General features: G+C 33.1%; 1 protein-coding gene across 1 annotated transcript in view; it reads left to right on the forward strand.

Annotated features, from left to right (window-relative positions):
* The window catches only part of LOC134727759 (uncharacterized), a 124,383-nt gene that overhangs the window by 84,335 nt on the left and 13,630 nt on the right, over positions 1-26,418 (forward strand). Inside the window, exons 11-16 of the mRNA XM_063592146.1 lie at positions 380-445; positions 2,433-2,445; positions 14,350-14,610; positions 15,193-16,323; positions 20,692-20,798; positions 24,401-25,663. Of these exons, the coding sequence (XP_063448216.1) occupies positions 380-445; positions 2,433-2,445; positions 14,350-14,610; positions 15,193-16,323; positions 20,692-20,798; positions 24,401-25,663 (2,841 nt within the window). The remainder of the gene's footprint in view (positions 1-379; positions 446-2,432; positions 2,446-14,349; positions 14,611-15,192; positions 16,324-20,691; positions 20,799-24,400; positions 25,664-26,418) is intronic.

Genomic DNA, 26,418 nt, shown 5'->3' on the forward strand with positions numbered 1-26,418 from the left:
GCACATTTCAAAATTACTTATGACATATGAAGTTTTTCTTCAAAGTATAATGACAATCTGTGACTATGCATGTCCTAGTCAGTTTCAATGAAGAACTCATGTTAAACACTGTGTATGGCTCTACCTTGTCATTATTTATTTATAACGTTCAAAATGTTGTCTGTGATCTCACATCGTGCATTATAAGCTATTGATAACTCGAATCTGTGTCTCAACAATTGGGTATATTTGGGAACAGGGAGTTTCGTGTTTTGAATGAGTTGACAAAGCAAAATACCAGTTAAAGGTATGTGTCTTATAATTTTACATCGTTTATGTATTATCTGGTATATTTATAGTTTTGACATATTTTGCTAATGTTTACCTTGTTGTATTTTAGGTCAAGAAAACAGCTTTTGATATTGCCGACGAAAATAAAAAAGATAGGATCATAAGACTATTGCAGGTTAAACTTTTATTTCCAACTTCTACTTTGTTTCACCTGATAAGTCTTTTTCCGCGTGTCATTGATGGATCTACCGTTAACGAAACGTGCGTCTGGCGTAACAACTTATAAGCTCAGTATCAATGATGAGTGTTTGACATATCGTTTGTGGTATTAATTCTGTATTTTCGGTTCATTTTACATATGTCTTTTTGTCTTATTTGTCAGTATAGTGGAGGAACTCGAGGTTTGTCTAGAGTGTATTTGTTTTGTGTTTGGTCTTACATCATGTTGCCTTATATTACATTGTATTTTTTATTTCTATATGTATGTAAAAATACAACCGTTATTATTTATCAATCGATCTATTGATATTACGACTTTATAAAAAAAATTCAGAAAGGAAATGGGGAATGCGTCAAAGGAACAACAACCCGACCATGGAGCAAACAACAGCCGAAGGCCACCAATGGTTCTTCAATGTAGCGAACAACTCCCGCACCTGGAACATACATTTGTTCAGATATATGTTTTTCTGACTACTTGTTGTTAAAAGAAAAAAAATATCAAAGGTACCAGGATTATAATTTAGTACGCCAGACGCGGTGAAAGAGACAGGCGAAACAAAATAGAAAACCACAAACCATATATTATTGAAACATGACCCCCCCTTTCCATATGAACAAAAAGTGTGGTAAACAGATCCTACTCCGTTACTGAAAGTCGAACTGTTGCGTATTGCAAATAAATACTTGGTAATACATTGTATTCTGTGACGTGAAAATCGAGGAAAAGAGGTCGGGATTGTAGATACGACCATTGTTGCATATGTTGTTCATTAAAACCACTTGAAATTATTAACTCTCGTTCAAGGATTTATTACATGAAATTCAAATCTGAATTGTCTTGTTAAACGAAATATATATATATATACATATCATATACAAAACCACCTGTTGATTGTGGATGCTCCTTGTAGGACATATTGACTTCAATTCAAGCAAACTGACCAATGGCAGAATTTTCGTTAAAAAAAGAACACAAAAGTATAAAATGTCAACTGTCTCTGCATTTGATTAGGGACTTTCCTTTTTGAATTTTCCTCGGAGTTTAGTATTTTTGTGATTTTACTTTTTTCTATTTCAAGGTCAATGTAATAGATTATTATTCTATTATAAAATTATGTTAGAACTAAATAATTATCCAAAAACAATCTTTAAGCTTCCGGGATATGCTTACACAATAAAAACAAATCATTAAAGGAAATGTCTAATTTGTCCATTGCTTTGGAGTTTACAATACTCAATGCTTAAGGATCAACAATTACCAAGTTTTTGTTCAAAACAGCTAAGGTATTCAATATTTTGTGGTAGATAATCTGTGGTATTTCGAACAATTGAAAGTTCCATAAACAGTTAATTTATAAATACAAATGTAGCAAATTCGTCCTTTTCCTGCTTGGGACAATTTGACTGATTGTAGTTAACTGGTCATAGATGCTAAAAACTGAAATTGTGTACGCCAGCTGCGGAATGAAAAAGGTTAACAAGGCCAAATTAAGTACGAAGTTAAAGAGCCTTGAGAAACCCAAAATTCCTAAGAGGTTTGTCAAATACAGCTATGGTAAGCTATTCCTGGAATAGAAAAATCCTTAGAATTTAAAAAAAAATCAACGTTTTGTAAACAGTTAATTTATGATTATGACCATATAAATGATAATTCATGTCAACATAGAGGTGCTGACTACTAGGCCTGTAATTCGATCGGGGAGAAAAACTCCATCAGCAGTGGCATCGACTAGATTATCATGTTGATTAAAGCTTACACTGTTCACGCATCCGATCCCGGTCCTTTTAGAACTGTTCATGTTTCTTGATTTCTTGTTTGTTCTTACATGTTATGTCAATAAAAATCGGTAGCCTCTAATTTATCTTTGTAAATAGAAAATTGAACTTATATCAGCAGAATTATGTTACTTTGTTTTATATACCCATCATTTTTATTTTAGAAAAAAGAAAAAGGTAAGATATATATTACTGTCTGTGTGAATTATCGTTGTGTTGTAAGTTATTCAAACACCCAATCAGTGGGTATAATCTTATATATTCAATTATCATATACTAAGAGTGAATAACTTATAATTTTTACAGTATGATAATAGCATTCAATATACGTTAATTCTTTTCTTTTTCGAAATGATGCCTAGCGGCAGATATGAAAAGCTTCAGCTTATTATCGCATGCCTTTCCGTAACGTTATAACATGGTATTTCGATGGTACTCGGCGAATTTCGGAAAATACATGTCAATGTTTTGTTTCCCGTGAAAAAAACCATAACAAAGTTGGTTAAAAAACATGAAAAAAAAAAAAAAAAAAACACCAGTCAATTATATGATGAAAAATGCAAAAACAATAAAACAAGACATGTTTTAAAGTTTCAAAGTTTTGAAAATTGTTCTTGTTTGTATTTCTTCTGCTGAAGTATTTGACAAAAAGATCACTGCATGTAATTTTTTCGTATCAGACCCTTTATCGGCCTTCATTGATAATATACATGTAGTTCAAGACCTAAGGCCAATAAAGTGTCTGATATGAAAAAGCCATGTAATAATATCAGATTATCAGAATATCAGCTCAAAGTTCAATATCAGCCAAAGAGTCGTAGGCTGGAGGTCTGATATTGAGAAAGTTGATCACTGGTATGAGAAAGTTAATCACTGATACGGACTATAAATGGGAAGTATATATATTTGTGCAGAGACATGCGAAAAACGGGCCGAACCTGGTCGACTCAAATCAATTCCATGAAAACGTGGATATAATCTTATTGATTTATAATGAAAAAGTTGGGAATATATGTCCGACTCTGTATCTTTGTACCTAAAATTAAGGTTTGGGAGGATTTGTTGATCCACCCAGCTGTACTAAAAAAATCATTTGCCAAGCATTAATATTGAAATCTGACCCAACTAATTCATTAAAATAGCATAAAAGGCATAGCCGCATTGGTTCTGCGATGAGCTTGATTCGTTAATCTCGTGTTACACAAATATTAAAACAATAGCAAATAGCATAGGCGTACTCATATCGTTTGTGATTTGAATTCTGTATCTTTTGTACATTTTGAATATGTTTTATTTGTCTGTGTAGTCTAGATAATTTTCATTTTGCATGGATAGTCCAGATAATTATGACGTCGTAACAGCATTGATTTAAAAAACCCGTTCAAGACCGTCATAATTATGATAATTATTTGGACTAGTATTGTGAAAATAATTGTGAATTTTTCGATTTTGATCCATATATTGTATGAATTTCAATATTATCTATACGTCAAGGAAATACGTCATTTTTATGGTGCCCTGTGCTGTCGTTGATGGGAGATGTCCGTTGTTATTCTGTGGCTTACATGTTGTTATATACTATTAAATAATGTATTTTTGATTTTTCTGTGCTGAGTGTTCTTGCGTTTGTTTGTAATTTATTTATTACACGTAATGTTGTCAGTTTAACAATATTTTTCAACATTGCCATATACGCGAGAGGTTTGGCTAGCCTGAAAACCAGATTCAAGTGACCATTTTCTTACAATATCCTTACCAAGTCACGAATGTGGCAGTTGTTTTCAAATAGTCCGTTTCCATGGTTTCTATGTATGTTTGTGATTTATTTTGTTGCAGTTCAGAGTTTCTGTTGTTCTGTTGTTTTCCTCTTATAGTTGATGTGTTTCCCTCGGTTTTAGTTTGTAGCCCTGATTTGTGTTCGTTTTGTCGATTTATGACTTTTGAACAGCAGTATACTACTGTTGCTTTTATGTATATGTCACTATATGAACTAATAAAAACGTCTTGAATTGTCATTTCTTTCTAAATATTAGTATAATGAGATTAATTATCGTTGTGATTATATCTGGGTACAACGTACACAAGATAACTATTTAGAAAAAGAATGTCAAGAAAGCCTTGTCATGCATGTTTTTTTTCGATTCTAAAAGGAAAAACATGGAACTTGAAAAAAACTGATGCTAAGATAAGTTGTGCTGTGTGTGTGTCTGTTCTATTTTAACCCTGTAGTATAAAAGGAAAATGTCAATATACACAAAAAGATGTTGTATAAGTGCCAATGAGACAACTCTCTCATTTTCGGCTTGCATGATATATTTCTTAGAAAACCTAAAAAAAAAAATAGTGTATTCCGTATAACTTAAACCAAAACATTTACAGTTTTTTTTTATTTTCTGCTATCTGTCATGTCGTAACTGGCATATTGACCTGCCGAAAACCTTTAATATGCGATTTGATGCAGTATAATCGATAATGCAACAATACTTACTTTAAAACTCAATTTGAATTAGATGTTATTTAGATTTGAAGCGTACAAGTAAAATAACAAGTAATCTTAAGCTTCAGTGTTTATATTTATTTGACGTCATATTTTGAAATAATGGCAACCGCCAGGATCAATAATAAATTTCATTTCGTTTTATACATTTTCCAAACCTTAATTCACTTCAGAATCTGTTGTTATGCATTAGAAAAGGAATGACAAATACCCTTCGGTTTGTTATGCATTAGAAGATGAATGACAAATACACTTCGGTCAGTTATGCATTAGAATAGGAATGTCAAATACACATCGGTTTGTAATGCATTAGAATAGGAATGAAAAATACACTTCGGTTTGTTATGCATTAGAATAGGAATGTCAAATACACTTCGGTTTGTTCTGCATAATTATAGGAATGACAAATACACTTCTGTTTGTTATGCATTGGAATAGAAATAACAAATTCACTTCGGTTTGTTATGCATTAGAATAGGAATGTCAAATACACTTCGGTTTGTTCTGCATAATTATAGGAATGACAAATACACTTCTGTTTGTTATGCATTGGAATAGAAATAACAAATTCACTTCGGTTTGTTATGCATTAGAATAGGAATGTCAAATACACTTCTGTTTGTAATACATTCGAACATAAATGACAAATACACTTCGGTTTGTTTTGCATTCAAACATGAATGACAAATACACTTCGGTTTGTTTTGCATTCGAACATGCATGACAAATACACTTCAAGTTGTTTTGCAAAAGAATGAGATGACAAATACACTTCGGTTGTTATGCATTAAAATAGGTATGACAAATACATTTTGGTTTGTTATGCATTGTGGCTAAGGCATTTGCTGCTTTTGTTGGAGGTACATTGCTTTTGAATTGACTGATATTGACATATATAATTGTACAATACAGTACTCAAAGTGCTTGATAAGAACCAATCTGCGAAACTATTTACCCCAGGTACGTTGTTAAGCCAATATTTACATTTAGATACAAGTCATTTACAGATCATTTAGGAGCCCTTTATTATGTATTGCCAGTGTGCATTGACGAGTATACCACCACCGCATCGAATTGGTCATAGTATTGGTCATAAATGCATTCTTTTTTAGTATCAGGAGAAACATTTTGTTCACATGTGATATGTTGAAAAAGATAATCTTGCATTAGAAATAAAAATTTTGAAAAGGAACTTCATTTCCTTACGGATTTGTTCCTATTTGTACCAGACATTTTTTTTATCAATAACTTGCCTTATCTGCGTGCATATGATAAGAATCTTAAATGGAAAGCTACTTAATCAATCATTGGCCTTGGTTTTAAGAAAGATTGAGTTTAATATCTTTTTTTAATTTTTAGTGTTATGTTTTATGCTGTTGTCTTTTATAAGTTGCCAAATATAAAGTCAAATCTAACATAAAGGCCTAATACAATTACATTGATGTTCTGCTAAATGGTCTTAATAAAATTCTTCGAGAGGCGCAACTTGATACGACCACAAAAGTCGAACCTTTAACAGTTGGGTTTAGTATGGGCACTACATTCAAGCTTAATACAGTTCTGAATTTCCATTGCAATTAATTATTTGATACATCATAGGTATCTGACACAGAATGAATGTGGTCAAAGAACTTAAAACTTTGAAGTTTAACTTTTACTAATTATAGTTAAGTATCCAAAATGTGAATTAAGGTAAGATTTAGCATTTTTTCAGGCCACTTTTTAAAAATATGAATGAGGAAGGGAGGGCCTTTTTTCATAAGAAGAAAGCTGTCTTTATTTCGAGACGTTGCATCAAATCCACTGCTTCGGCTGTCTAAATATATTTTAGATAGGAGACGGATTAATATAAGCAATTGCTGCTTGTTTCTGGATCCTTATTGTGAATATGTGTTTATAATTTATACTTGTATTTATCATAATAAAATATTGTTTACACTAAATATATTTTATCAATCATGATATGCTTACCCTTCCACAGCACAAATGTGTAATTTGAAGATGAAAAACTGTTGGTATGAGTTTTGATGTAATATATATACCTGTTTCAGCTATAAAATGTTCATGACTTTAAAAAAAAATTGGCACTATCTAGGTATGGGTAATTACGTGTGTTCAGCTGCTGTAAATTTATTTAAAAACAAAACTTTTCATATGAAAAGTGTATTTTTCTATTTTGTATTCAACTGTCATAAGATTCAACATGTACTTTTTGTTTTCCTAACAAATGCTGTGCTTTTGTTTGTTTGGAAATTATGACTAAATATATTAAGCCTCTAGAAAAAGAATGGATATGGGGAATTTACAGGAATATACTAGCATAAGTAACTATAGAAACACACATTTCTGTCTGCAACGAGCACTGACAAATTTGAAGGTCTTCTCTTTTAAATGAAGGCATCTAAAAAGTTTAGTCAACAAAACCTGCAAAATATTTTTTTCAAAAATGTATTAAAATGTCTCAAAGGTACATTTATTTATCACATAAAACAGACATGATTGATACAGTACTTGCAACCTTAGACGTTACTGTTTGACGTGAACTTGACTGATCGGTGAATGATCGGTGACGGATGTTTGACTGATCGGTGATCGGTGATCGGTGACCCATAGGATATATCAGATAAGTCAAATAGTCTATGTGAGAGATACCGTGACAACGGTCATCAATCGATCAGTAAATAAAATGTATGTACGGATCGGACGGATACGTATATATTTCAAATTATGATGTAAACCGAACTCAACAGTGTTTACAATCCATAATTTACACGTAAATTTGTAATAAAATTGGTTGCAATAAAAATGTAGAAATAGTATAACGGTATAACAGTATAAGATGATTAATTAGAGCGTTAAATTGTTTGTGTTGATTAATAGTTTTGTATTTAATATTGTTGACATCAGAGACATATATAATACATAATTGTATTATATAGGTTTCAGTTAACTTGAACTAGATCTTCGCCATTGGAGCCTAAATGCAAATATTTCTTCATTTTACTGAAATTATTGACCGCCATTGGATTTTTGTACTTTTTATAATGTAGAGTAGAATTTATAGAATTAAAGGAATGTCAGAAAAATCATACCAAAATTTTGTTCTCAATTGTTTAAAATTACCCAAACTATTCTTGACTTGATTTTTATTAAAAATAATACTTTTTTTTACATCAGTTATTTTTCACCATCTCAAGACAAGTCTTTTAAAAAGAATTGAGATACAATAAGAATTAAAATACTTATTTTTTTTATTTTTGTGGAATAAGAATGCAGATATTACTTTATTTTGATATAAATTATTAACCGCCATATGATTTCAGTACCTTTTGTACATCAGGATTGTCTGTTCTTCATAAAATATGCTTTCGTCAAGGAAAATCATATCGATTAAAACAAAATATGAGGCGCACAATGTCTATCATGACTCTACTGAAGATTCCATATACTGTATTAAATGTCATTGCAAATAATTGAACAGATAAAAACAAAGAGGAATTGGGACAGATGAACAAGAATATAAGTTTTTGATGGGGTTCGTGTTGCTTAGTCCTTATTTTTCTATGTGGTGTTTTTGTACTTTTGTTTGTTTGTCTGTCTGTTTGTTTTTCTTTTCTTTTTTAGCCATGGCTTTTAATCCCCTCTTTAATTTGGAATACAGACTTCTTTGAACATTTGTGATTGATTGATTGATGTTTGCTCAATGTTCATGCATATTTAGGACTATGTAACAGATGTATAATTAGAATTAAAGGAACGCAAGGGTCATATTAAGCTAATAAATGGGTAGACAATTTGACTCTAAAAAGGGGATGGCTGTTTTTTTTTAAATAAATATCCTTGACAACGCAAGTTTACAAATTGCAATTTTCGACTTTGCTCCCAAGAAAATAAAACAAAATAATCTGGCCTCACATGAGATTCAACACTTTAAATGTATCATTGACAAATAAATAGCCCCGCTCTTTGAATAGTAAAAATATATTTTCTTCAAAAGTAAAAAAATGAAATTCATAGTATATGCTGACCCGAATTAATTTTCAGCCCCCACCCTCATAATCAAATGCTCACTACTTTATACCTTTAATGGTTCAATGCTGTCTTACAATCTCGTGGCGATCTTCATTACTTATCTCTGTTGAATCCAGAATTTGAGTAAAGTTTCTTTTTAAATTCACCTGACATCTTATTTCTCATCAATCCTACAAACTTTAATGCTAAATTGAGAATAGACATAATCCTCTGTGTGTTTTCTTTCAATGAAGACATGGGGATGTTATCGCTGCTACTATCATCTCGTAATAATCTTCAGTAAAGGTACAAATCAAGGCCAACTGTACGAACAAATAAATAAGTCTATGATCTGGCCCTCCATCACTTTAAATGAATAAAACTTATTTCTCTGCATTTCCATCTTTAGTTTATGATTTAGTTCAGTAATGGGACAGGAAGAACTTGACACCCAAATAAACATGTCCTATATAAAAATATCCATACATTCTATCAGGTATATCTAATCATATTATTTCACTTGGAACAATTGACAATTTTGTAAAGTCATCGTCTGAAACAGCGAAAACCTTGTTTTATCCAACTATCACTCGTTTCCAACGATCGACAGCTGTAACAGGATGGCCGGTTCTCGAATTTAACAATGATGTTTTTGTCCATTCTAATAAATGTACGTACATACCCAAAATAGATTGCAATATTTTTTTGATAATGAAAAAGATTGCTGAGGCATAGTGAGTATAGTGTAGACGAAACCACTGCTCAATTGGAATAATCTGGATACGTTTTGGCCACTTGTGACAGCAAATTCTGTACTGCGATTGCTAATGCTAGATGAGAAAAATTGTATTTCAGATCGTCCATCCCGATTTCACACAATATCAAGATATTCCTTTGCTTTATCAAAGAAAACTGTTGTAATTTAGTACTTGTACTAATGTCTCCAGTCGAAATATTGTAAATGTTTCTAGCATATTTATATTTAACATTATAAAAAGGTGCAGTTTTCTTAATAAATGTTCTTCTCATAGCCTTGGTATGATATATAGGAATGTCTTTTGCTATCTGTTTAACTAACGGACATTTTTGTTAATGTCAAATCATTTGTTTCTCCTGGTATGATTCGCCATATAAAATGACTTCAAATATCATTTCCTGCTACTACCCAAAAAAGAATGCATTTATGACCACCACCATGACCAAGATTGCATTTGTCGAGTTCCACTGGGAATATACTCGTCAATGCACACTGGCACGAAATAATCACAAGCTCCGAAATGGTCTGTCAATGACTTGGAAATGTTGGCGTATTTGGGGTAAATAGTTGTCACAGATTGATATCAGCATTTCTAATTGTTACACTCTCGTTAGCTTGTGCAACTCGTTCGGCACTTTGTTTTAAATAATCACCATACTTTTCATGCATTTCGTGTAGATGTAGAATTGCTTTTTTTTTTATATGCAACCACATTGGGCCTTAATCCATGGCTGTTCTAAAATAGCATCAACGTTTGCTGCATGACTGATTAACCTGTACCTGTCAACATCGTACAATTTGTGTTTGTGCCTATTTGGATCATTTTTACCATTTAAGTTGTCGAATATCATTGGCAAGTGACAAATCCTATCAACCATTCTGTCTAGAAAAGAATCGACATACCATAGACTGTCAGTCATACAAGGATGAAATGTATCCCTTGTCTATATTTTGCTGTGTAAAACATAGTATCGACTTTTTCAAAAGCTGGAGTACTTTTTTGTACAAAGATATCTTTTTATTTTGTTTCATTGTATCGTTGGCTTGTGGTGTTGGCAAATACAAATTCCTTGAACATGACATCAATATCTCAAAAACATTCGTTTTTTGGATTAAAGTTGTCATTTTCACGTTGCATCATATCATTTACTTTTCACAGTTGGAATTTGAGAATTTAACAGGTGGTTGGTCAATATCATTCAAAAAAGATGTTATGTACCTCCAAAAGGCTGCAAATGTCTTGTCCAAATTGCATGCTATGACAACTTGATCATCTCAATGTCGGATTTACCGATTTTAGCTGAAAGGGAGCATTTGTCGTATTTCTCAGGAAATGTCCATCAATATGTACCAACTTATCAGTTAAGGACAAAATCAATTCCAAAAAGTTACGTTCTGATTAAAAATTGAATATGATGCACCATGGCATCAAAAGAAATTAAAGTGATCTTGCTCGACTCTAGTCAATGTCAACTAAAAGGCTTAATAAAAACGTAACTTTTACATTTCTGTCAAGTGCACTGACGACTCATTAAAGTAATATATTAACACAAAATCAATATCGGACCGGATATAAAAAAAAATCCGGATTTTGACAAAAATAAAAATCGTCGACGCGGGAGTGTTTGTAGTTATGCGATGGGGAATGAAAACCAAGCATATTTGTTTGTGGCCTAAGTTGACCTTTCATAAGTCTAGATGAAAATAATGAAAAAAATGAACGAATACGAAGTTCACTTTAAGTTTATAGTGGTATAGAACGACCTATGTTGTTATTCAAACACACCAATCTGTTGTGATGACTCATTTCAAAGGTATTTTATATGACGCATTTTATATGACGCATTTTATTTAAGTTTTCTGAGAAAAGTAACTATAGCACTTTACAAATCAAGAAGTTTTTCAGATCAAGAAGTTTTATAAATCAAAAATATCAAAAACAATAGTTCCACAACATTCCGCACGAAATTGCTGTGGATCTATGTCAACTCGTACCTTTGCTAACTCGTACTCTACAAACTCGTATTTTTACCAACTCGTACCCAATATTTCATTATTTATTCGCATTAAAGTTGTTTAGTTCTATAATATAGAAACATACAACATTCGTTTAAGACAATAAGCTTATTAACATGGTACTGTATAAAACAAATCTAGAAAAGAGAGTACATGTTCTTCGTCAAACAAATCATGATACTATCACAAAAGGTTCTTTCTCAAGTGATGACCTTACTAGCAAAAGACAGCGACATGGAGTGGTCACCTCGTCACACAAGCGCAAATGTTTTACCGACTTCTGATAGAAGAGGGTTGATACAAGAAGACTATTTAAAAAGAAACCGACTAGTAATAGAACTGCAAACAGTGTGTATCAATTGAACAATGATAGCTTAAAGTTTTGTTGCCTAAATGTTTGTGGGCTCAATGAAGAACTGACTTTGATAATTCAAACCTACCAGACATATGTATGTTTTGGACTATTTCTAAATCCTGTGCTGCTTGTATCGCTTGAAAAAGACGCAAAAGGCCTGCATAATAAACTCACTAGAAAAATCTCCTTTAACACATGTTCAACGCAAAAATCAGTAAAACCTAGAAAATTAAAGACTTTCTTTTTTTTTATGAAGCGATAAAGCCAGCACAGGAATTAAACCTAGTCCAAACGTTTTAACATAAATATTAGTAGCAGAACCATGCTTACAAATGTTAGATCATACACTTAATTATCTAGAGGTATGGCTTTTACAAAGTCAATCAGTAAAACTCAACGGACTTTAGTGTTCAAAGTACAGTGTATAAACGGAAATATGTTTTTTTTAACAAACCCTTCTTTTTATTTTGCATTTTATACAACTCATTACTATTTGTGAAGGTCCGAGCTCATACTCCCCTAATCGGGCGCGGATCCTGCAATTATAAACGGGGGTAAAAAATATTCAAGTCACATAAAGGGAGGGGGGTCCAACCATATGGTCCAATACAAAAGTAGTAGGTGTCACACAAATTGGGGAGGGGAGGTAACTGACTTATGATCATGGATAAGAATATTGTATGATTATAATTGTTTTATCATGTATATGAATAAAATTATCGTACAAACAATTTCATATTTTACTCACTTCTAAAGACGAATGATTAACTTCAAATACTTCTGATTTGAAAACAAATTGAATCTAATTGCCATTATGATTTATATATTATATAATAGAACATAGGTAGTTTAGATAATAAAATATTTGGTGCGAGTTAGTAAATGTACGAGTTGGTTAATATTGGGCACAAGTATGTTGAGTACGATATGGATAATGTATTAGTTCACGTAGATCCATAACAACCTCGTGCGGATTATATTGTGGAACTATATTGACGGACTTTTATATAACTACTGTTCATGCTTACCATACCTCTTAATGGTTAGAAAATTAAATACTTGACTTACCGAAGTTTATGAAACATACTAGATAATTGTAGGTCGGATCAATTTCTTAATGCGAAAATTTGAACCCATAAATGATTTTTTTACGGATTCGTTTTAGTGTTATTTTACGGATTTGTATTAGTAAAACTATTTGAATCCTTTTTAAAAATTTTGGACTTCTATGTTGCCGAGAATAGTCAATGAAAATCTGAATCAGGCCATAAGATAATTACAGGCAGGCATACGTGAACCTGCTGTTTTCAGACAATGTCATGTCAGAAACTCGTTTTACTGTACTTACAACCCCGATACAGGCAGACATGATATGTTGATGACCAACCATGAAGAGAGCAATACTCAGTGACAACGCAACGGCAATAACATTTTTTTTTAAATTTTGATTTTGCAATGTCATTTGCGAGACATGATTACTGACGCAACGTCAACTGCTAGTCAAGCCAACGAATGCCATGGCAAACAGATTCAAGCCAAATATGTTTCCTACATACTGAAATGCCAAAAAATCTACTTCAGAAAAAACATTTGAAGCACCAAAGTTTAAACCATTTTATTGCTAAACCACACTGTAATGCACGGGACAGAGGCATCATCGGAAAGTACAAGACATAATTTAATTCATGCCAAACAGAACTTGTTAACCTTTGTCGCAATAATTTTGACGTTGGTTTCAGGCAGTCATTCGACGACGTTCGACGGTGACACATCCATTGATACGGAGAAAACCAATGATTTGGTGCATACCAAATGACGCCATCATTTTAACGTTTGAACTGCAAATTTTTTTAGGACATTTAAGAAATGAATAAAATTTATGTTTTTACATTTCTTTTACAAAAATTGCCTATTTGAAAATAGGAATACAAAAAAGTTATCTAGTGTTGCGTTTTTAAAGTCCATCAGTATATTTCATTCTTTATTTGGAAAACTTATTGATTTGTAACTTGTAGTTTTTCTTAAATAAGCAACACAACCTAAAATTGCCTGGCAGCGGTAACAATTTTACTTACACATTCTTCCAAAACGTGACTCAAACAAAGACAGTACATTTCACAAATTAAGAAATTTATCCAATTTCATGTAAAGAACGACGAAAATTCTTTGTCAAAATAAGAAATTGCATTTCCACACAAGAAAGTTATGTTTCACAACTCAAAAATTGTAGAATTTCATATAACGGATTGAATAAATACAAATAAAGAAATGACATTTTACAAATTAAGAAATAGCATTTTGTATAATTATGGCATTCCCTTCCATAAACCACAGGCTCCTGATTTAGGACAGGTGCATATAAATGCAGCGGGTTTAAACGTGCCAACCTTCACCCTCACCTTAGACAGTAGATTAACATGTTTATAATGCATTTTTCAATCCTAGAAATATTGGAGGCAGACTTGAGAGGTCTTTGTCTGGAAACAACTGATGATCTGAAAGAGGTAATGAAACTTGGAAGTTTCAAGTGCTTCTGGAATAGAGTATATATTGTTGGGCCTTACTGTTCTGGTAAAAGTTGTCTGGCAAAACTGCTGGTAGGAGATGCATTACCACAAGAACGAAATTCAACTGATGGAATATGGATATATATGGGAAGAGCTGGTATGGATCTAAACAACGGAGAATGGATTTTTATTGCAAAAGGTGAAATTATAAAAAAAATATGTGTTACACATGTCTTTTTAACACGTTTGTCTCATCTCTATTCTTTGTTTTAGTAGATAATCTTTAAGTGTAAATAAAATAAATAATGCAAATTTCAATATTGGTTTTAGCCAAACATAATCATGATTAAAGGTAAAACCTTTGTTATGTATTATCTGCATTTGTTGTTGATATAGTCAATTCAAACGTGAAAAAGAGGCAAAAGACTCAAATTAAGGTACATCCACACTTTTAAGTCAAAAATAAACTGACAACGTTATGGCAAAAAAAACAAACCCAAAAGACGAAAGAACAAAACAAACAACAGTAAACTAAACACAAAGCAGAACACTAAAGACTGAATAACACGATCCCCACCAACAACTGGGGTGTTCTATGGTGCTCTGAAAGGGTAAGCAGATCCTGTTTCACATGTGACACTCGTCATGTTGCTGGTGTAAGTTCTTATCTAATGATAAGAATTATTACGTAGGTACATATTAAAATAGTTTCCTAATGATATCTGACGTTGTTTGCCCAATTAAATACTCATAATTTTCATAAAACTTTTTTTTTCTTTAGGGAAAGCTGTTCAAGAGATACTCGTGAGCATGATGATGACTTTATCAACATCTGATGCTATAGACACAGAAAACCAGACAACAAAATTGGATAAAACAGAGAAAACACTTACCAGCCCAGAGGAAGTTGTAATATTAGACAACTCTACTCCAAGAATTGTGCATGAAGAACGCATTTCACAAACTCCACCGAGGCAGAGATTTGATGTGAGCGATTACACTTTTTCCACTAGTCTATCCGAAGAAAACAGCCACATTTGTGATACTTTAAACGTATCCAGAAGCCGTACTGTAGTTTCAACAGAAATAAATATTCCAATTGCAACAGATAAAAGCGAAGTAGATGGCCACAATGCAGAAACAAGTACACCTTTAAATAAAAGAACAAGTAACAAAATCATACCTGATTTAGAAAGCAACGCTTTAGGTATTGTTGCTGCAGCAACTAATACATCAACGTTATATCCAGAGGAAAGCATAACGTCAGCTGAATTAGAAACATATCCGTCAGAAAATCTTCAAAAAGATAGGAGTACGTTAGAAGTTCAGATGGAAGAAACCAGCCAATCATGTGCGATCTTTGAAGAACCAGGTGTTGTTGAAGCAACATTTATTGGTTCAACGAATACTCCTTTAGAAAGAAGCATTCCAGTTGATACTGCTTTAGAAACAAAGAAGTCTAGCTATGATGCTGCGGGAATCGGGGTGCTTGGTGTTTCTTCTTTAGACCCAAGATTTCAGTCATCTCAAACATCGAATGACAGTTCTGATTTGACAAAAAAGACTGAATTTAGTACTGCTCTATATTCAAAAAGAGAAAGAAGTAAAACCACTGATCCTGTAAGAGAAAAATATAAAGAAAAGTTAATGAAAGAAGTGGCCAATGAATTGTCGCATGACAAACTTCATGAAATGATAATTAGCTCTATTCGAGAAGGGAGGTATAAGCAGAATATTATTCCTATTGATATCTGGGATTTTGGAGGGCAGAAAGATTACTACATGACTCATCAACTCTTCATCACGAGCAGAGGAATATTTGTTTTGGTGTTTAATGGTAGCCTTAATCTGCACAAACATATGCCAGATTTATCCTTTTTACCGGGACATTTCGGCAAACCAACCATCGCAGGTGAGAATATGTTTCACTCAAATAAATTACTGCTGTAAATGAAAATATTCACAAACATCATATAGATAAATAAAATGCATCATCCTTTTTTCAATAGTAAATTATATATATTAGTATTAACAATTGTTTTTCTAAACACAGACATAAATAAAGGGATGAATTACATATGCTAAAGACCTGAACATCGATTCTCCTTCGTAGAAAACTTAAAATAATGAATAGCTCCTTCTTTATGTACGCGTACTCGCACAGCTGTGATTGGAATAATGTGAACTCTCTGAGCACACCTTTATCTAGTGCAAATTTTGTGGGTAAAGTTTCTGTCAAACAGTTCATACTTTATCAACTAGGAGTATTCCGGCGTGCACGTCCAATTCTTCCTTCGCATTTGAATATGTTTTCGAATTCCAGTTATATATATACGAACATAATAGAATACTCACTAATAATATGCCTTATACTTGTATCGTATCATATACTTATTATGGCACTGAAATACTGACCGTTAAAGTATATTTTCTTTCTTTTTTTAATTTAAGCAAATTCGAGCATTCGGTATACAAAGTAATCCTTAAGAAATATGCAGGAGGTTAGCGTTTGATACCCTTTTATGTATCAGTGTCTCTATGCATTTCATTTTCTTTGTTGAAAATGTTAGTTGTTTTTTTAGTGATAAAGATGATAACTCAATTTTTTGACATTTTTACCTGGTACGTCTGCTGACACATTGTTGTCAATATAATGCAATTCTATGCGACTGTTATACAAGTGAGAAGTTTAGCTAGCTATAAAACCAGGTTTTACTCTTTTCTTAATAAGGAAGTGCCTGTACCAAGTCAGTAATATGACAGTTGTTTTCTTTTCAATTAGTTTGTTTGAGTTTTTTTATGTCACCATTCGATAGAGGACTTTTCGTTTTAAATTTTCAATGGAGTTCGGTATTTTTTATTTTTTGTATAGTATTAAAACATTTGACTTTTTTACACTTAACACAGGTATTCCACATTCCAAAACTAAAAGACAAATTGCAAGAGTTGGTATTGCTTTGATTCATAAAAAATGATGGCCAACGTAAATACAAGTATCCTGTCTAAGTCAGGGATACATTTTACTTTATAAAAGATCACTCGGATTTGAACAAAAAAATCTCGGAAACTGACGTTATCAAGATGCTTGATTTTTTTATTGACAAACTATTTGTTGCGTTCGGAGAACGTGTTTTTCAACCGACTGTCGAAATTGCAACGAAAAACAGTATGTGCCCCTCTTATTGCCGACTTGTTTCTCTATTATTATGAGGGTGACTTCATACAGGAACTTCTTAGGAAGAAAGATAAGAATTAGCGGTATCCTTTAACTCTACTTTCCGCTATAAAGATGATGTTCTTTCACTAAATAATTCAAAATTTGGTGACTATGTGGTACGCATCTATTCTTGAGATAAAGGAGAATACAAATACAGTTTAGTCGGCCGCATATCTTGACTTAAATCTAGAAATTGACAATGAGGGTCGGTTGAAAACAAAACTTTACGACAAAAAAGATGATTTACACTTTCCAATTGTTAGCTTTCCATTTCTAAGTAGCAACATTCCTTTTTTATTTTTATTTTACTTTTTAAACCTTTGATTTTTGCCCTTGCACTGTATCGTTAAAACATTTACCTGAACATATTGATATTAATATAACAATAAATTTATAATAATCTCATAAAGAATAGGAATAAATATAACAAGCAATAACTGCGAGATCCGTAACTTCTCCAAATGGAACAAAACCGGGTGCGTCGACGGGATAATCGTATCCTGCTATGCTAAGCTAAAAAATATCTAAAAAATCCAGTCGGTGAAATTAAAGATTAAACAACTATTCTGGTATCTGAAGATCGTAGACAGCGAAAACCTGTCTCTAGTTAGTCGTCACACACAATTTTTCTATTGATCCAATTTGTGATCGTGTTCGTAAAATTCATGTTGTGGCAATTGCCTTCGTTCTTTCTGATAAGTCTGTTTAAGGAGATTCTTTGTATGACACACACCCCTGCTATTGAAGGATGTGAATCGTTAAAATACACGAATGCAACGGTTGAATAGCGATGTGTAAACGCCGTACAATTGGGAAAAGAGTATTCTACTGTGGATTAATGGGAAATTTACAATTGAAAATGTAATTCGTCACGTTTTTCAAGTCTTGGTCATCCATCTGTATCAATATCGAAGATCAGTCTCGTACATTGGTTGCCCGTTATGGAATACCTGTGTCTCAAATGACCTCAGTGGTGCTCCTTTTGTCATAGCAACACTCCTGTCATTGTGTCGTCGATTGTGACATAAGCGAATTAGACTTACTACCAAATGTGCCCCTACCGGGACGGGAATCATCACCTCATTAGTTAGTAGTCAGTGCTTTGGTACTGAGATGATTCATTACATATACCTTTCTTTAGTTGTACGTTTCTAAACATTCAGTACAGATAGTCAAGATTCAAACATCCCCTGAAAAGTTGATTTTTGTTATTTTCATTTTGGTCATTACACTCCCCTGGTTTTCAAGCATTATGCCTTATAACCGATTCTAAATTGTGTCATAAATACACAACATTGTATTGGAAGTTTGAATTTCTACATTGACGGTGATGTCTGTTTAAACTAGTAGCTCGCAAATTAAGATACGATACAAGTGAGCTTCAAATTGAATTACTCTTTAAGTTCTCATTTCTGCATTGTATTAATATATTTCGATAATGTGCTTATCGGCGCTTCTTTCAAATATCTATTTTCAAATTGTAATACATAACAAAACATATATTGCTGTTTAGTTATTAACCCTACAGGCTACAGTGTCATTTTTTTGTCATGGGACACGATCATTCTGTATCCAGTCTACTTACTGTCCCCTACTTCATCCGTTAGGTCACTGATTGATTTATGATTGAGAAACTTGATTTATGCTATATTGGCCTTGTACTAGTTTTAAGAAGATCGATGCTCTGTTTTGTTACAATAATGTTCATGTTATCTTTGATTAAATCCAATATGATAACTAATGCACTTTCTAACTAATTTGCACTATTTGGTTTCGAATGTCTGTCTTTTGAAGGAGGATTGAGTGCTAACAACATGTCTGGCATGTGGTGAAATGGTTTTTGTTGGTTGGCGTTGTTTGTATTATTGTAGGAATATATGCAATCATAAAAATGCTACAAGAGAGGCGAAGGATACCAGAGAAATATTAAAACGCATAAGTCGAAAATAAACTAACAAAAATAGAACATAGAAAACTAAAGACTGAGCTACACGAACCCAATCAAAAACTTAAGTTGGTCTCAGGTGCTCCGGAAAAGAAGCAGATCCTGCTCCACATGTGGTAGCCGTCGTGTTGCTCATGTTAGTAATACGTCTTTTTCGGTATGTCACATTCGGGACAAGGGGACGGAATTGCAGTTATGACATGAGGACCATATCCGTTATCATCAGTGAAACGGATATTCCATAACGGTCAACCAACTCGTAATGGCGCCCGTTAAATTACAAAGGAATGATTCCAACTACACCACTTGGATCTCTTTGTTTAATAGCTTCATTGTGAGCAGCAACCCTCTATCAAGGATATCATGTAAGAAAATATAAGCCCTGGAATCTCATATTTACTCGGAGATATATACCCCGTATGCAGGCACTGCTGGCATGTTGCTACATAGAAATAAGGTGGATTTCACTATATCAGTCGTATCCTTTATTTCATGATTGTATAGATCATAGTCATCAAATTTTAAATTATTTATTGAGAGAACATCATCAATATAGCGGAAGGTTAATTTAAAGGATACTGATAACTTCTTTTCATTCTTTATTTTAGAAATTCCTTAATGGAGTCCGCCTAATATGAACAAAGGAATAAGTCAGCAAGAGGGGCACATTGTTTTTTACATTGGAATGCCGATTGTTTGTTGAAAAACACTTTCTCCAAACGTCAAAAAATATGTTGTCATTCAAGATATTAAGCATCTTGATAATATCAGTTTCTGAAAATTTGTAATTTGACTCAAAGTGATTTCTTTTTTACAAAGACGCTACAATTGCGGTTGTAATGTAAAGTGCCTGGTTGTCAATATAATACACAATATCAATCAAAGAATAAACAGTAGGGCAGCACAAATAAATCAAACAAATGAAAAACAACTGTCATATTCCTGACTTCGTTCAACTGTACAGGCATTTCGTTATGTAGAAAATGGTGGATAAAACCTGGTTTTAACGCTAGTTAAACATCTCACTTGTATGACAGTCGCATAAAATTCAATTATATTGTCAACAAGGTCTTTCATCGTATTTAAGTATATGTTTCTGTTTACAATTTTCTTTTAAGTTTACCTTTTACATTGGGTGAACTCAATCCTGACATACTGCAAGCGTTCAGATGATGGATTTCCAAGAATTGTTTTTGTTGCGACACATAAAGACAAAATTCGAAAGGTACTATATATATATATTTCATTTGATATTGAATGTTAACAATAATCGAGTATGTGCTTGTCGTTCTATTATTTTAGTGGATGAGTGAACCACTGTTTTTGAAGCTAACGCGTTTGCATACCAAACATCAGTCCTATGTTTTATAAGTATAGTCTAGTTAATTTCTATTTTCCATGGCTAAAGTATAGTGTTAGTTTAATGGATTGAGTCGAGGATTATGCCAGGCAATGGGAAGGACGACGAAGACAATCTTTCAGAATGGATTAAGGCAGTGAGGTCGTTGATACAAATCAGAATTTAAAAGTGAAAGGGCCTATCAATGCCCGTGCTACGTCAATCTTGAAAGACCCAAATGTTGCAAAACACTTATCCATCCTCCATGACAAATATGTTGTTTTCCCCACAGATAAAGCCCCAAACAACATCCTTTTTTAGTGTAAAACTCATTACTCCTTGGTTTTAATCGTTATTGTCATTACATTAACTGCTTGATAAACGAATTAGGTGTTGACAATTCACATGGAAACATATACCCTCACGACACTTACCAAAGAGGAAATTCTGGATAATCATAGGTCTGTTCTATGTTCCTTTATAATTTCAACAATAGCTAAAGAACAGGATCTTCCATCACTGTTTTGGATACCTAAACTACATAAGTGTCCTTACAAACAACGGTATATAGCTGGGTCTTCCAAGTGCTCCACGAAATTTCTTTCTTAATTACCAACATCTATTTTATCACCAATAAAAGACGGGCTTCAAAGTTATTGTGAAACTGCGTATTCTAGAGGTGACGTGAATCAGATGTGGATACTTAAAAATTCCAAACATCTTTTAGTGTACATACAATCTAACTCTCTTTTATCTTGTTATAGTATTAAAACATTTGCTTTTCTACACTTAACACAAGTATTCCACATTCCAAACTAAAAGACAAATTGAAAGAGTTGGTATTGCTTTGTTTCATAAAAAATGATGGCCAACGTAAATACAAGTATCCTGTCTAAGTCAGGGATAAACCCTACTTTGTAAAGGATCACTCGGATTTGAACAAAAAAATCTCGGAAACTGACATTATCAAGATGCTTGATTTTTTTATTGACAAACTATTTGTTGCGTTCGGAGAACTTGTTTTTCGACCGACTGTCGACATTTCAACGAAAAACAATTTGTGCCCCTCTTCTTGCCGACTTGTTTCTCTATTATTATGAAGGTAACTGCATACAGGAACTTCTTAGGAAGAAAGATAAAAAGTTAGCGGTATCCTTTAACTCTACTTTCCGCTATAAAGATGATGTTCTTTCACTAAATAATTCAAAATTTGGTGACTCTGTGGTACGCATCTATTCCATAGAACTTGAGATTAAGGATACTACAGATACAGTTAAGTCGGCCACATATCTTGACTTACATCTAGAAATTGACAGTGAGGGTCGGTTGAAAACAAAACTTTACGACAAAAGAGATAATTTAAACTTTCCATTGTGAGCTTTCCATTTCTAAGTACCAACATTCCATCAGCACCTGCTTACGGGGTATATATCTCCCAGTTGATACGATATTCCCGTGTTTGCATTTCCTATCATGATTTTCTTGATAGAGAGTTGCTGCTCACAAGAAAGCTATTAAACCAAGAGTTCCATATGGTTTGAAATCATCCCTTCGTTAATTTTACGGACGCCATCACGAGTTGGTTGACCGTTATGGAATAACCGTTTCACAAATGATATCGGATATGTTCCTTCCGTCGTAATTACAACCCCCTTCCCTTTCATGAATGTGACCTACCGAATTAGACTACTCACAGGATTTGTTATCACATAAGCAACACAACTGGTGCCACGTCTGGAGCAGGATATGCTTATTCTTCCGGAGCACCTGATATCATCGCCTAGTTTTGGTGGGGTTCGTGTTGCTTATTCTTTAGTTTTTTATGTTGTGTCATGTATACTATTGTTTGCCTGTTTGTCATTTTTGGCCATGGCGTTGTCAGTCTATTTTCGATTTATGCGTTTGACTCTCCCTCTGGTACCTTTTGTCCCTTTTTTATTTTACATTTACACAATAGCAATGGCAAGTGCGTCAAGTGAATCAACATACTTCAAAAGACAACAGTCCACAATTCCCATCAATGCAAATGTGTATTCCAAAACTCCTAATAATAGGTTCAAAATACAATAATGTCAATGATGATAATCTATAATTCATATAGATGTAAAGATATACTTTGTTCTCAATTTTCTTAATACGAATATAGTTTGATTGACATTTTCTGTTACAAAATGTTGGAAATCATTTGGAATTAAGGAAATCTCTCCCTCGTACATACTGTAATCAATGATCATTTTAACGTTTGTTTGATGTTTTTTTTTATTTTAAATTGTTTGCCATGTGTAATTTCATAGTCTTTGTAGCAAAATTCCAGAAGTGAATGCATATGGAGTATATATACCTTTTATCAAATGGCATAATCAAACGAATGAAAAATAACTGTCATATTCCGGACTTGCCACAGTCATTCCTTAAATACAAAATGGTGAATTACACCTTGTTTTATAACTAGCTAAACTTCTCACTTATATGACAGTCGCATATAATTCCAATATACTGACAACAATGTGTGATCAAAACAAAAAGACATACTACATGTAATGGGGAAAAATTAAAAAAATTGGTGGAACAATAAAAGAGCAAACTACACTTTCAACAGAGCAAAACAAAAAGATATATAAACACTCTATAGACAAAGTGTGTAAGTAAAAATAAAAGACAAGAATACTAAAATGACCATAGCACAAAATCACAATGACGTGATGTATAAATACCGAGCCATTAGCATGATGAGTAACAAATATAATAATGAGGGAGACAATCATGGGATACTACAGTAGTTGTCGTTTGTTGATTTGTTACATATTTGTATTTTGTTAATTTTTTGTACATAAAGTAGGCCGTTAGTTTTCTGGGTTGAATTGTTATACATTTGTCATTTCGGGGCCTTTTATAGCTGACTATGCGGAATGGGCTTTGCTCATAGTTGAACGCCGTACGGTGACCTATAGTTGTTAATTTCTGTGTAATTTGGTCTCTTGTGAAGAGTTGTCACATTGGCAATAATACCACATCTTCTTTCGTTATAATAATCTCTTCAACGCAAAATTCATTAGTGGCGCTTTAATATATACTGTTGCAAAGCAAAAAGAAATATCAAGGTTTAAAACTAGAGAGGCGAAAAATACCAAAAGTCCAAAATAAACAGACGTCGCCATAAGACTGAGAAACATACACTCCAACATATACTGGAATGCGTAATTTGTGAAATGAGAAAGATTCGAAATTGTCCAAGGTAATTTTTATCAATAAGGTATCCAGCATATTACGTTTTATTTTGGGGGAAAAAAAGGGGGGGGCTATTCGCTTTAGTAAAACTGCTCACACTTGCGGAAACTCATTACATAGTTAGCATCATTACAGATAAAAGAAGCATGCTAATGTTTTTCATTATTTCCTCTGATGTTATTTCTTTCGACACTGCATGTAGTAAAACACAGTAACTGTAAATAGCATGTTGATTTCTGACTTTGATATTTATTTTTCAGAATGTTGAGAAACACAAACAAAAAATGATGACAGTCATTGAAGACATATTTGAATCACACGCAGGTCTAAAACATCTTGAATTCAAACCACTGATTTTCGTCAATGCTATGAACGAAACCGACCCAGAGATCCAATCACTACGTCAACGTTTAATGGACAGAGCTAAAGAGCATCCACGATGGGGTGAATACATGCCAACAGCCTGGGTCCCATTAGAATTACATTTAGCCAAGCAAGCAGAGGAGGGTGTCAACATCTTGACAAAAGAACAAATACAGATGTTTAATTCACAAAATCAGTCGATGGTTTTGACAAATAAGCAGTTGGAAACTTTCCTTAAAGTGCAACATTCCCTGGGTAAATTACTCTACTTTGACCAAGCCAATCTCCGAGATTTTGTAATCATCACACCAGCATACTTGGTGGAGGTTCTAAGATCTATTGTAACAGAGAAGCAATTTTGGCCAAAAGGGAAACAGTTTCAAGGTATTTTCCAAACCATGCAGAAAACAGGAGGACTCAGTCGTGACGATATTGATATCCTTTGGAACCAAGATATCTTTAGGCATATTCTGTCATATAAAGATTTTATTATTGAGGTGTTGGTTCATCTTGATATACTTGTTGCTGAAAGAAGGGTCACAGAAGATTTAAGCGTTTTACTTCATGAAGTTTCCAAGTTCATTGTTCCCTCTATGATTACAAAGTCAAACAATACAAAATACCTGAAAAAATTTTGTAAGACTGGAACTTCAATTTTGCTGTCGTACAAATTCACAGAGAAAGTAATACCCCCAGCTTTTCCATACAGATTTATTGCTTCTTTCGTAGACATGTGGGGTGTAAAAAATTATAAGAACAAAAAACGAATGCTTTTCAGCGATTTAGCAGTTGTTGAAGTAGACGACAAGCATGACGTGGCAGTGCAGGTTATAGAAAATAGAGTAGTTGTCTCACTTATCCATGCAGACAAGAAAGAACACATTGTCCCAACAATTGCAACTTCTGTCCAAGAATGTCTGACTGCAGCTATTCACAGAATTTCAGAATTTTACTCGACTCTTTCAGCAGACTCATTTGCCACAAATGAAAGATCGGATATACATATGGTCATGCCATTTGAAATAGAGTTTGGAGTTCATTGCAAAAAAGCTTCATGCTTTTTCCCTCATGACAAAATACCAACAGCAGCAACATGGCAATGTTCGGAACACAAAGTACATCACGATGTCAGATGTTTGAAATTATGGTTTTCAGAAAAGGTAAGAAGAAACATCTTTACTTTAACTTTTGTGTTAACAAATGCATTAAAGCTGACGTAAGCAAATGTTTTTCATTTAACATTACTATCTGACTATCTGTCTACACACAAATAATGATTGAGAAACAATACGTTTTTTTTTATTACAGACTCTGTACATCATAACATTTCAAACTAACCAGTATCCGTGCTTCTGTTGTGTATATTTCGCTTTGGTTATACACTCTATTTAGTCATCGTTCTTACGTACGTAATTTAAAAGTTCATAGTTTCGTGGTTTTTCATCGAGCATGTGTTCATTAAGAATCGTTCATTCTGTGGGCGGTTTTTTTTTTTTTTTTTTTTTTTTTTTTTTTTAATGATAACCGTTTATTGTGCTAACAATCCGTGTGTTTTCCTTGCAAAAAAAGTCTGAACGATTCAAGAGGAACATTAATACTCATAAGTTGATCATAAACTAACAACGCCATGGCTAAAAATAAAAAAAGGCCAAACAAAAGTACACAAAACACAATATAGAAAACTAAAAATGAGCAACACGAACCAATATTTACGGAACGCCGGAACTGTCTGATAGTGTAAATATTTAATGTGTTTTGTCGCTTTCCATTTAAGTCCTGTCATTTCTTCTTTATGCTATGAGCAGATGCATTTATTTCCTGACACTGCATCTGTGTTATGTCAAATATATTATTTGTTTGATTAAACAATTGAATGATATGTCATTGCCAAACTTTGGTGGGTACAACATTATGC

This window comes from Mytilus trossulus, chromosome 8, assembly GCF_036588685.1.
Source record: "Mytilus trossulus isolate FHL-02 chromosome 8, PNRI_Mtr1.1.1.hap1, whole genome shotgun sequence".
Taxonomy (NCBI): Eukaryota; Metazoa; Mollusca; class Bivalvia; order Mytilida; family Mytilidae; genus Mytilus; species Mytilus trossulus.